This window comes from Lactuca serriola, chromosome 8, assembly GCF_051521515.1.
Source record: "Lactuca serriola cultivar US96UC23 chromosome 8, Lser_US96UC23_V15, whole genome shotgun sequence".
Taxonomy (NCBI): domain Eukaryota; kingdom Viridiplantae; phylum Streptophyta; class Magnoliopsida; order Asterales; family Asteraceae; genus Lactuca; species Lactuca serriola.
In genome coordinates this window covers 157,263,710-157,277,546 of record NC_136415.1, presented here as the reverse complement: position 1 = coordinate 157,277,546, position 13,837 = coordinate 157,263,710, and the positions used below count along the sequence as shown (strand labels likewise).

Genomic DNA, 13,837 nt, shown 5'->3' with positions numbered 1-13,837 from the left:
TCCGATACCATCAAATTCTAGATCTACTGCCCATGGTATTTTAGGTTTTACATGTAAATCTCAGTGTCTGTCGCTAATATTGGTTGTTTTATTTATTATTGTTATTTCTGATTTCCTTTAATTTGAGGTGTTATTTCACATTATAAAATCATATAAAGATTTAGATTGGTTGTGACTTCACTTTGATCTGGTTTTACAAACTCTTCTAACTAAGAAAAATGTTTATTGTTACATACTCGTTCATTTTTCATCGAAAAAAAAACTATATTGTAACCAATGATATAAGGAAACCAAAGTGGTAGCATGATATGGATTGGGTCTTGATGGAAGCATCCTTCATAGATAATTTATTTGCATATATTTATTTGAAATAACATGATAGACCATATGATATCATCATGATCATTACATGGTGTCCTTTCCGAACAATAAAACACGAAGCAACATAACAAACGTAGTGATACCTAGTAACCTTCGAATAGACATCATAACCTCAAAGGGTTATATGCTCCTTATTTCATAGTACATACATATTTCAAAGGTTATTTTGTCCTTATCTCACTTGCAGGCTTTCAAATACACACCAATGCTATCGATATAATAGCCAGCAAGCCCATAAAATCCAACAAAAGAACCAACATCCCATGATACAGGGAAAGGAGTCCCTCTTACATTACCAAAAGGTCCATGAGTTTTCTTGTTTGTGATGAATGATATTGATGATATTATAGGCAATCCAGCAACACTTCCCCTTGATAATGCACTTGTTCCACAGATGCCAGTTATTTCCTCATCCCTTTCAAATATTATCTAACCATGAATGACAAATTGAACATGTCAATTAAAGATAACTAAGAATATTAAAAGACATGTTATATCAATCATAAAAAAATAAGTTGAAGAATAAATATTTATGAATTGTTTACCTCAGAAACTGTCTCTCCACCGTTCCAACCACCAAAGGTTTCAGTAGTTTGTGTTAAGCTTCCACATTGTGTCGTGAACATGAGAGAGTATATAAGATCACCATGATCAATGGTTATCTTCTTCAAATGATGATTTTTCTCAAGTTGGAAAGACCAAACGTTTTGTGGACTTCCAGGTTCAGTTTTTCCCCATGTTCCAACCCGTATGATATTCTCATAGGCTTTAAGATACACACCAATGCCATCAATATAATAGCCAGCAAGCCCATAAAACCCAACTAATGAGCCTTTGTGCCATGGTAAAGAAAAAACATTTTCAGTTGCACAACCAAAAGGTCCATATGTCCGCTTGTTTGTCTTAAAAGATAGTAATGAAATTACTAGATTACCCCCTCGATTACCAATGGCTCCACCAACCTCAGTTATTTCCTCATCACCCTCAAAGTGTACCTGATTAATCCACCAACAATATTGATTAATAAAAATATCGTTGCATATTGATTAATGATTAGTGGAGTAAAGAGAATAAGAGATCAACTCACCTCAGAAACTGTGTCTCCACCATTCCAACCACCAAACTTGTTAGAATTATGCAAAACACCTCCGCATTTAGTTGTGAACATGAGAGAGTATATTAGTTCACCATGGTCAATGGTTATCTTCACCAGTTTATGATCTTTCTCAAGTGCAAAAGACCACTCATTCTGAGGACCTCCACTTTGTTTTCCCCATTTTCCAACTCGAATACATCCTGCTACTTTGCTACTTTGTACCCCATCCATGAGAAACACAATAAGTAATTAACTATATAAATGAAATGCAATAAGGAACAAGCTCCTTGATCTCAATGTGTGTGTCAAATGAATGACCAATGGCTCCTTAAATACATGTTAACCAAAACTATTTGAGTAAATTACAAAAATAGTCCCGGTGATTCTATGGTTTTTTGAAGCAAGTCCAGTTTTTATAATTGTAAAAGTAATCGTCTCTAAAATAATTTTTGTCACTTATCTGGGTTGTTGGCGTCTAGCTTAGGCCGTTAAAACCATCTGAAATTCCTATAGTACCCTTCCTTTTATATTTATTATTTAATTGAACACGTATATATAGTTGATTATTACATCTTACATCATTGTAGGTTTCTTTGATTTGGAACAAATTATAGAAAACAGAAACAGGTTTCTTCAAGAAGATGTACAGGTGGTGGTTATAGACATCTTGAGCTGGTGGGTCTTGTAGGATCAAACATTTCATATTAATAAAATTAATAACGGATGATTAAATATAAAATCAGGTGTATAAAAGTAATTTTATTTGGTTTTAACTTCCAAATTTAAACGTCAGTGTCAGTTAGGTTCAAGGACCAAATGGCGACAAAAAATGATTTAGGTACTACGAGGGTTACAATTGAAATAACCGGACTTGATTCAAAAATATTATATAACCACAGAGTCTATTTCTATAATTTACTCTAGTTATTTGAAAATCATTAATTAAGATGGAAATAGATTAAAGCAACCATGTTTTCGTCAAGTTCATTGTTTAAAATAAATTAATGGTTTATATCAAAATTAACCAAAAGTTAAAAATGTTTAAGCGTCCTTGTATTTTTCATGCAATAAAGATATGTCAGAACTTCGATAATAAACAATCAAGAGGGAGAGATATACTAGAATTTTTGAATAATTGTTGATTTCTTTCTATGCAATTAAATGAAGCCATGCATTAAAATGGGGTAAATGGCACAGAAAACAGTTTTTTTACAAATTCGATTTTGACACCGTGTTTTTTTGTGTCAATTTTGACAATGTGTTTTCCAATTTGTTACAATTCTGACCACTTGACCGGTTAACCAGGTTATATGCTGACGTGGCATGATAACGTGTCAGTTTTGATGACGTGGCATGCTGACGTGTTAAAATTGATTTTTTTTCCACAAAAAACACGAAGTTTTCACTTTTTTTCGATTTTGACACTAAGTTTAATTTTTTATTTCAATTTTGACACTATGTTTTTTTTGTTCCAATCGAACATCGCTTATCAAATTTTGTTCGATTTTGTCTATTTTCCATTTGAAACCGTATAAATATATTTTTTTATTACATTTTAAACCGTATAAACATATTTTTTTCGTTTAAAAACCACATTTTTATTTAAATACAAGGTGTTTTTTTTCTTACATTCAAAACATTAGTTATATCATGAGAATCAAACTAATCATAAGCTTCTAATAAGATGTAAAAATTTGATGGGTTGCAAACTTGATATCCGAGTTTTGATAGATTACACGCATCCAAACACATTTTAAAGTTTCATATTTAATATAAAATACAATTTTTATATAACTAATATATATTTATACATAAAAATATGGTTTGAGCGTTTAAAAAAAATTATTTATACAAAACTATGGTTTTTAAATGAAAAAAAAACATATTTCTACGGTTTAAATGTATTAAAAAATATTTATACGGTTTCAAATAGAAAATTATCAACATTGAACAAAATTGGAAAAAATGATGTTTGATGTGGAACAAAAAAAACATAGTGTCAAAGTTGAAAGAAAAAATTAAACTTAGTGTCAAAATAAAAAAAAATGAAAACTTAGTGTTTTTTGTGAGAAAAAAATTCAATTTTGACACGTCAGCATATCGTGTCAGCATGTCACGTCATCAAAACTGACACGTCATTATGCTACGTCAGCATGTAACCTGATTAACCGGTCAAGTGGTCAGAATTGTAACAAATTGGAAAACACAGTGTCAAAATTGACACAAAAAAAAACACGATGTCAAAATCGAATATCTGTGTAAAAAGAGTGTTTTTTGTGCTATTTACCCTTAAAATAGAGTATGAATGTGCTAACGATTGAGAATCATAACTCGATTTTGGCTTTATTGAACAACATCTTGGTACATGTGATTTTGATATTAATGTTTGTGCTATGTAATTTTATAATTGATTCATGATGGAATACTCAAAATAGATGCTTTCATTTAGAAGGGAACCACCAGATAACAGATTACTCCAAATTTTACCTATATGAATGTGACTTTTTCTGCCACGTTGCACGTTATGTTGTTCACTAAGTAATACATTGAGTTTCTTTCACACAAAAATCTCTATTTCCATGTCGCAAGGAAATCATTGTTCGCTCCAATAAGGCTATCAATGTGCAAATTGTTTGATCCATCATTATTTTTTGCCAAAAGTAATGCTCCATTTAATCCAACACACATTTTTTACTATGATCTTTGACAACCCAAAAGACATTTTGTCTAATACTTTCAAGGATGTTGAAAAATTTTAGTGGGGCTTAAAATGAAAAGACGAAGTAGAAAGTGAGAGATATGTCGACGGACTTGATAAGTGTGAGTCTACCACCATTGACAAGAAATTTGCTTCCCATCTATTAAGTTCCTTTTGGGACTTATCAATAACCTTTATCAACTCATGTTATATTTATGTGATTGACCGATGTAAAAACAATGGATCGGTTATACTTTCTTTTAAAGAATCTTACTTTCATTGGTTCCCATTATAACATTATATCAATGGACTATGAAAAATCTACCAAATTAAAGTTAAATCATTCATATACTATCTTTTGGGAAGTCTTCAGACTGAAGAAGTTCCAAATTTTATTTTGTTAACAAAAAATTTTTGATTATCGGACAAAAAAATTCAAATCAATCTTTTTTACCGGTAAAGTAAGTATAGTAAAATACTTTACCCTGTTATCTCCAGAAAAATCTTATTATTTTGGTTCAAATTATGAAAAAATTCTTATTTTTTTACTTCAACTCTTTTTACTATTTCACTAAAAATTTGAAATTTTGTTGGTTCAAGTTATGAATAAGAATAAATGCATTGTACTCCGTAAAACTAATGATCAATGTCCTCTATAACCAATTATTTGTCATAAAACAATGATGTTAACATCATTTTGAACTCATCATCGTTCATGTAGTCCATATCTCATATAAATTTATGTTACAAGTATTATAAGATATTCAAATTACGTGTTGAACACCTTATTACAGTATACTTAAAAGTATGTAAATGGAAAACCAATTGTTGTGTTCATATAAAAAATCATTGACTGATGACAAACAAATCAATACAATAGTAGTTTAGGTGAGGCCATATGGATTCTAGAAAAGTGCATGAGTTTTATCCTTTAATCTTAAACATATATGAACAATTCCTCCATGGATCAAAATTACTTGATATGTCAATAATTTAAATTTTGGAACTCCAAAACATCATGACTGCAACAACCGAATCTGATCCCAAATTATTTAGGCAATGCTCTTTAACATCGATTTTTCTTCAACAATTCTTTTCGATCAATCTTTTAATCAATCCCAATAACAACCATATTTTGTCCCGAATTATTTAAGCTTAAACTCATCGGTTAACATCAATGAACACCAAAACATTAAAAGCAAATCGAGATTGACTTTTGATACTGAATCAATGGAGAGAAACAAAGAATCAGCTGAACCAATCAAGTCTTCTAACAAAATAATCCAGAAATTTGAAAGAGCATCACGAATCAAATTGAATTTTACAATCAATATTACAAAACTATCGTGAAGTCTGGATTCAATCCAAGACATGAAGAAGTGAAGCAATTTGATGTTGAAACAAGAACAACCATCTAACGGAATCAATTTGATTTAGGTCCTCAAAATTAGGCTTTTGATGAACAATAGCATATCAAACTATTATGCTAAATCAAAAGAAAATGAATTGGAGATCAAAAGAATTCGATTGATTTTTGCTCTAACCATTAGGATTTAGTAGTGACTTTCAGATCCGATCCAAAACAAAATACGATGAACAATATATCAACAATAAGAACACGACTCTAAGAAAATTTTGAAAGGCTCATCAAAAAAACTTATCAAATCTTGAATTGATTATGCTCAAAAGTCAGCAAATCGATATTGTTTCTTGAACCAATCACTTGGATCTTCAAGGCACGTCTCTAATACCAATTATTAAAACTAAAAAAAATGATTTAACATGTGAAATATTCAATCTACTATGTAAACAATCTATCCAATTCCAATATACTATGTAAGCAATAAGGATCATACAAATGGGAGCTCTACTCTACAATTGAATATGACTACATTATATAGAGGAGCTACCACCAACATAAGTCATAAGGTATTTTAGCTACATGTATAAATTGGTATTCCAAGTCGTCAAGTCATCCTCCATGGAAAGCTTTGCACCAAACAGTCTAAAATGAAGTTGTGTTTTAGATGGCATATAAATATATAACATTGTGATTTTATACTATGTCAAGTGATGCAATGATGGACTTGCTTTCGACCTAGTTCGTACGAAAGTCGACAATGTCTTTTTCCATTTACATCATAGAAAATGGTCCTGAAAGTGTAACAAATGATTAAAACCATGCAATTTTTTATAACCAAGAACTTCCCAAAAAAATTGTGAAAGAGTAAAACAGCCGAAGAAAAAAAAAATTGGGATTTTTTTTATAAACTGGGCCAAAATAAAATGACTTTAGAAAGGTAACGGGATAAAAAATAATTTATTGGTGAAAATGGTTGATTAGAATTTTTTATCCGGTAATCCGAACCTTTTTGTTAACAAAAAGTTTAAGACTTTTTTCATAAACTAGACCAAAATATTTGGACTTTTCTAAAAATTTCTCAAGTTTTTCTTTTTATATATGTTACAGTAAACACGTTGTAAGTTGTCTAAATAGTAAATCTACTATAATAAGTGAAGATAATTTTGTCACATGTCAATCTCTAATGAGTTTTGACACTTGTCATTTTTTGATATTTTTAAAATAAATAATATCCAGATGTCAATTTATGGTTTTTTTTTTTTAATTTTTAAAATTAAAAAGCCACATAATCTTATATTTATATATGTAAAGTATCAAATGTAATAAATATTATACTAAATTGCAATTAATATGTTTATTCATTTCTTATTTCAAAATTTTATTTTAAAAAATACTTATTATTACATTTTAATATTTTATTTTCTTTAATCAACCAGTGTAATACACAGGTTTTATACCTAATATATAAATATACTTCAGTAGTGAAAACTTTTTAAAATCATTTTCTACGAAGTCCTATACTTTTAAATTTTAATTTAAATAAAAGTGCATTGCAATTTCTTGCATTTAGGCTTTAGCTCATATTTTATGCTAAACTTATATGAAATTCAAATTATGTAACACTTCATAGTAAGGATCAAGACTACCTGAATACATAGTACTGCACACCCCTGCCTCCATTGATAGAAAAAAAAACTAAAAACAAAAAACAAATCAAAAATACATTGCTATTACTTATAATTAGGCCCTTGTTAGGGTAAATACAATAAATAGCAATATACATTTTTCCTTTTTGTGAAAGACATGTAGTGGAAATGTACCTTTAGCGGAGTCATAACTTTTGGGAAAAAAAAAAAAAATAATAATAATAATAATAATAATAATAATAATAATAATAATAATAATAATGTAACTTCGTATGCTAGGTTGATTTTTCATTATAGAGGTGATTTGTATGGTCTTTGTTACACAATTTTTGTTCATTTACACAACCAATTGTTTTTATAGCAATTAAATCATATACCTTTTTATGAACGCTACCAAGCCCATGTGGTTTTTTATAGCAACTAAAATCATTTAACCTTTTTATTACCCTTAAAAAGCCCATTTTTCTAGATTACATTTACAAGAGAAAAGTTATCAATGACCATTTAAATCACCACATAACTAACAAAATAATCAAACCGATAAAAACATCAAATCATAAACTTTTTTTCGTTTCAACATCAAATTAACATCTTACCACAAGCTTTATAACCAAACATCCAACTTAAAAACATAATAATCCAAACAAGTCTACAACCAAAGAACAGAATCTCAATGCCACGTGGCTCACATTTTAGCCATCCACCGGAGCTTGAGTGACACCATACTTAACCAACATCTTCCCAAGATTTTCCGGCGAACAAACCTGATACTTCACCTTCCCACCATCATCCAAAAACACCTCCGCCAACTCCAACTTCTCAGCCGTCAAACTCGTACTATCCATCGTCTTACTCAACACCTTAAGCGCCAGCTGCACCGCCTCCTCCCGACTAATCTCCTCCTTATAATCCTGCTTCAACATCGACTGAGCCGCCTGATTATTCGCCCCAACCGCCGCCGCCTTCCAACCGCCATAGTTCCCGCTAGGGTCACTCATGTAAAGCTGAAACCCGTAGTTCTTATCCCACCCCGCGAACAAAAACGACACCCCGAAAGGGCGGAGGCCGCCAAATTGAGTGTAGCCTTGTTTGGTGTCGCATAGTGATTGGACGAGCTGTTCGACTGGCATTGGGGTTTGGTAGGAGAAGGTGTAGCGTTGGGCGGCAACACGGGCGGTGTTGATGAGGATGTTGGCGTCCGACATGATTCCGGCGACTGCACAGGCGACGTGGTCGTCGATTTTGTACATTTTCTCGGTGGAGGTGGAGGTTTGGAGGAGTTTTGAGGTTACTTTTTTTTCTCCCACGAGGACGACACCGTCTTTTGACAGGATTCCGATGGCGGACCCCGCATTTCCGATGGCTTCCATCGCGTATTCCACTTGGTAGAGGCGGCCTTCCGGGGAGAAGATGGTTGTTCGGCTGTCGTACCTTCGAGACATCTGTTAATGGTAAAATAGTCATTTTAGTACATGTGTTATGTGGTAGGGACCATGAGGTTAAAAGTGAGATAAATCTTTTGGGGACCAAATCTGTAAGAACCAATATGAACAGGGACCAAAGTTGTAACTTATTTTGGTTGTTGTAGCATCTAAGGGGCAAAACAGTCATTTTATTATGTGTTGGGGGACAATGCTTAAAACAAAATGAAACCAAAGGGAGCTTGAATGTGAGATAAATCATTTGGGGACTAAATCTGTAAGAACCAATATGAACAGGGACCAAAGTTGTAACTTATTTTGGTTGTTGTAGCATCTAAGGGGCAAAACAGTCATTTTATTATGTGTTGGGGGACAATGTTTAAAACAAAATGAAACCAAAGGGAGCTTGAATGTGAGATAAATCGTTTGGGGTCTAAATCTGTAAAAACCACTATGGCACAGGGACCAAAGTTGTAAATGATTTGTTTATTGTAGCATATAAGGGGCAAAATAGTTATTTTATTATGTGTTAGGGACCATATTCAAAGCAAAATGAAACCAAGGAGAGCTTAAAAGTGAGAAGAATCTTTCAGGGACCAAAGCTGTAAAAACCACTATGGCAAAGGGACCAAAATTGTAACTTATTTTGATTATTGTAGTATCTAAGGGGAAAAATGGTCATGCTTCATGACTTATGCGTTGAGGACCATATTCAAAACAAAATGAAAACACAGGATGATAAAAGTAGAAAGAAAATTTTTCAGGGGCAAATGTTGTGAAAAGCACTATAGTACAGGGACCTGAATTTTAATTTACTCAATCACTATAATATAGAAAAGGGTAAATGAAAGAAAGAACAACGAATTCAATTTAGTTGTTTATTATAGCATCTCACTTTCATTTATTTTTATTACAACATTGTACTTTTAAATGAAAGTAGGATGCTATAATAAACAAATAAATGGAAGTAAGCTGCTATTTCTTGCATTTAACCCTATAAAAAGAATAGTTCATTGGCACAATGTAAAAGAGAATCTGTCAAATTTGAAAGTTGTCTCAGAAATTTAAGAAATAGAAAGAATGCAAAAGCATAACAAAGAGCAACACAAATCTACATGTAAATAATAAGCAAGAAAGAGTCTGTGTTTCTTAGTAACTTAATGTAGATAGAATGACTTAATAAAGAGAATCAGGCAAAAGAAGACATTCTCCCTTAAAGATGTTATCCAGAATACACTTGATGATAAAGAAGAAACAGGGCTTAAACCTTATAGACTAATTTCATCATCCTATACCTTCACTATCATCCATTTCAATCATAAAGAATAAAAGGCCAAAAACAGGTCTATTCCAAATGTCTAGAATATGTATGCCTTTTGTTATAATTGACTACATAGGCTTCTAGCAGTCTAATAAATTGTGATTAAAGGAAATTATTGAAATTGCTATGTGAATATCTTGTTGGTTTACAAAATTTTGAGAAAATCTTCAAATGGCTTAAATCCCTAACCAGGTTCCATACATAGACATGAACCCCTCTTCTACATGTACGTGATAATGAATCTTCAACTAACGTAATTTAAGAAGGAACCCCAATTTTTCAAGAAATCAAACTCTAATAAAACAAATATACAGGTTGATGTTCTTATGACATCTTACCTGAAGTTTCCAACAAATACCAAACGAGACTAAACCTACATTAAACTAATTGCAAATCCAGTAATCCAGTAATCCACCAAACGTATATAAAAAATTAGGGTTTGGAATAAAATTCCAGAATACATTCAAAACGTCGTAGAAGAAGTGTCGGGTGCAGCTTAAACAATCGCATTAACATAATAAATTACTCGGGGTTGAACTTAGGGCAAATATATCCATTCGATTCATTCCTCCAAAATCCTAATCGGCAAGCAAATCGTAAAAAATATTTAATTGGTGCGATGAATACATAATCACACAGAGGAGATCGAGAACTGACCTTAACGTGGATTTGGAAGAAGCGAAGTTAAATTGAGCTGAAGAATCGGAAATTGGCATATTGATTACTGAGGGGTGAATATATAAACAAAACGTCCGAATTTTTATTGTTCCCCAAGCTTTCTTCGCTTTTATGTTTTTTCTTTTTTTCTTTTTTTCTTTTTTTGTTTTTCTAATTTTAGGTTTTGGTCGAAGCACCCTAAGTTTATACAATTTTCACTTTGTACCCAAAATAGTTTAGAGTCTTCCTTTTGCTTTCAAACTTTGTTGTTTGACTAATCAGTTTATAATTAATGTATTAAATATACTTACAAAAAGCTTGATCACTGCCACACTATGAGTATGTATCGTTGTGGACTTGTGGGAACAAGCCTTTGATAAAAAGCCATGTCAAATGGAATTCATTCCGTATCATTGTTCGTGATCAAGACAAACTCCACTTCGCACCAAGGCTATGTTTACATACTTTGCTAAAGGGAGAAAAATGGTCTCATCTATAGCTAATGTGTGTGATGGATTATCATTTCGATTAATGTGTGTTAGATGGGATAAGTATATCGCCAACAAAATGACTTATGAAGATTGTTATCCACTTGGGTCGTTTCCCACAAAAATTAGACATCTTGTTTTGTATTATGGTAAACAAATACCTTTTTTTTATAGTTTATTTTTTTGGTGATGGTCGAATATTTTAGATACATATGGATAATTAAGAACTCTAGTGAAAATGGGACAAAGAAAATGCCCAATAAATCATAAGGTATATGTGGATCTTCTTATCCTATAATCACATCATGTGATGATGCCATGTAAATGATTGGACATATGTGAATGGTGTAGCTAACACAATAAGGAAAGTTCATATAGGACTAGAGCAAAGCAAGATAACATGAGATAAAAGATATTCCTTCTGAAGAGATTCGATCTGAAACTTTTATATGTTCGTGTTCAATATTGAAAACTTTTTATGTTTAACATTCCTATTATACGCTTAACTAATTATTATAATAATTCTAAGATATAAAAATGATTATAAATTATTAAAAATATTGTAAAAAAAGATTTGCACAAATATGATATTTTGAAGGTTTATAAAGGGTAGATATGATATTAAAAAATAAAGTTGGACAAATATGATAGTTTTTTGTTTAACAATGACATATATGAAATTCTCATTTTTCGAATCTATAAATAATTCATTTATTAAATATACTTACGAAAAGCGTGATCACTGCCACATTATGAGGACGTATTGATGTATAGAAAAACCATGCCAAACATAGTAATATCATATCATTGTTCGTGATCCCAACCAATTTCATTTCGGACCATGGTTATGTTCAAATGTGTTGCTAAAGCGAGAAAATGGCACAAATAATTGTTTCCCATCTATAGATAAAACATACTCATTTTACTATCATCGGATCAACACACAGTCTATCAATGTTTCAACTCCAACTTGTAATACTTAAACTATGGCCCTATGCATATCATAGCAGTACACCCACTACCTTTCTCTCTCTCTCTCTCTCTCTCTCTCTCTCTATATATATATATATATATATATATATATATATATATATATATATGATGCTAATTGTCTTTATGATACTTACATAGAAGACTGATGTTTGGTCATTGACATTTATATGAGATAAAAGATATTCCTTATAAAGATATTCGATCTGAAACTTGTATATGTTCAAGTTCAATATTGAATTTTTTCCAAAGGTTTTACATTTATGTTATACGCTCAACTTCTTGTTTTGGTAAATTATTATGTTCTTAGGTGTAAAGACCAACCTTTTTTAGGGGCTTTCGTAAAACATTTGAGAAAAGTAATTACATTTTAATTATTGAATTGTTTTTATTATAAGCATGTCAAACCTAACAAACATATAACGGGTAATAATAATTATTGATTGTTGCACAAAAGGATAGTATATAGTAAGCGGATCTAAACCACATTGGCACATCCTAAAGTCAACCTATCTTTGAACAAGGCACACACTAATCCGAACAAATATCTATAATGAAACACCTCTTATGTTATAAATATCTATTTGTTACCCAAAAAATAATTTCTTTTAGCCCAAACAAGAACTTCTTTTAGCCCAAATAACATAGCCCAAAATCAATCGGGGGTGGGGGCGGGGGTCAGAAGGGGAATTCGGGGACGGGAGCGGGGACGGGGGAACGGGAAAATTTTGGGGGCGGAGGCGGGGGCGGCGGATGCAATCCCCGTCCCGTTTGCCCCCGTTGACATCCCTAGCGCAACCTAAGGCAACTTTGATAAAAATATAAGAGGGTTATCATAATGTAGCACACAAGACTAAGATGGAATACATAGTCTAATCGTTTCAAACATAAACTATAAAAGCTTCAAACGACTTCATTCCTTCCAAACTGGATAATCCTTGCTTCTAATCTAGGCACATGCCAATAACAACACATTAGGTATGAGTATATCCATTATACGTTAATACGTATTTCATAACAAAATCAAATTTGACTTCATAACAAAACATTAAAGTAATAGAAACCCAAGATGCAATGTATGAAATGCACCCAACCTTACCTAATTTCTCATAGGTCTCAACTCGATTCTCCATTCAAGAAGGTAAGGTTCTCACTCGAGATAAGTATAGTTTCAAACTCAAATTTCCCAAATGATTATTGTGTGTCCAGAAAGTGGCCATGATATGGCAACCATAAAATTTCATCACAATTGTCAAACGCTTCAGGTTACATCACTTGTATAAAATAAGGGTAGCTATTGTGGTCTAAGTCCACACTTAAATTTCACAAATGACCAAACTTTAATACATGATTGGTGGCTTACCTTAAGTCCCTAGTTTATAAATTAGGGAAATGATTTAAACAATCCAACACTACTCGTCAAACTACATACAATACTCCCACTTCTTATCACCCTTTGTTACAATTTTTGTAATAATCGTTTTAAGCTTACAAAATACTAGCCTCCGAATTTGTATTCCATCCGCATGTGATTTCCAGCCAAAGGAAAATCCGTGCAGTCAAGAAGTCCACAATCTCAAGCTCAAAAGGAGAATATATTACCTCATAAACGCCTCAAATCATACACAAAAATCAATTTTCTCTATTTCTATTCTCACTCTCTATTCAAATAATATATTAATTTGATCATCAAAGAGTATTTTCATCAAACCCGAGAGGGTGTCGGGCCTACAAAAATAAGGCCCAAATTTTAGTTAAATTATGTAGGTAATCTAT

General features: G+C 31.9%; 2 protein-coding genes across 2 annotated transcripts; both read right to left on the bottom strand.

Annotated features, from left to right (window-relative positions):
• Positions 1–335: 335 nt before the first annotated feature.
• Positions 336–1,777, bottom strand: LOC145071316 (mannose/glucose-specific lectin-like). Its single transcript, XM_079018218.1, has 3 exons — positions 1,469–1,777; positions 927–1,376; positions 336–810 (listed from the first exon to the last, which is right to left on the bottom strand). Exons 1-3 carry the CDS (start codon positions 1,706–1,708, stop codon positions 559–561), a joined length of 942 nt encoding a protein of 313 aa, XP_078874344.1. The 5' UTR covers positions 1,709–1,777; the 3' UTR covers positions 336–558.
• Positions 1,778–7,713: 5,936 nt separating this feature from the next.
• LOC145066397 (proteasome subunit alpha type-4-like) lies at positions 7,714–10,730 on the bottom strand. The gene is made up of 2 exons (XM_079013628.1): positions 10,584–10,730; positions 7,714–8,626 (listed from the first exon to the last, which is right to left on the bottom strand). Exon 2 carries the CDS (start codon positions 8,624–8,626, stop codon positions 7,877–7,879), a length of 750 nt encoding a protein of 249 aa, XP_078869754.1. The 5' UTR covers positions 10,584–10,730; the 3' UTR covers positions 7,714–7,876.
• Positions 10,731–13,837: the final 3,107 nt, after the last annotated feature.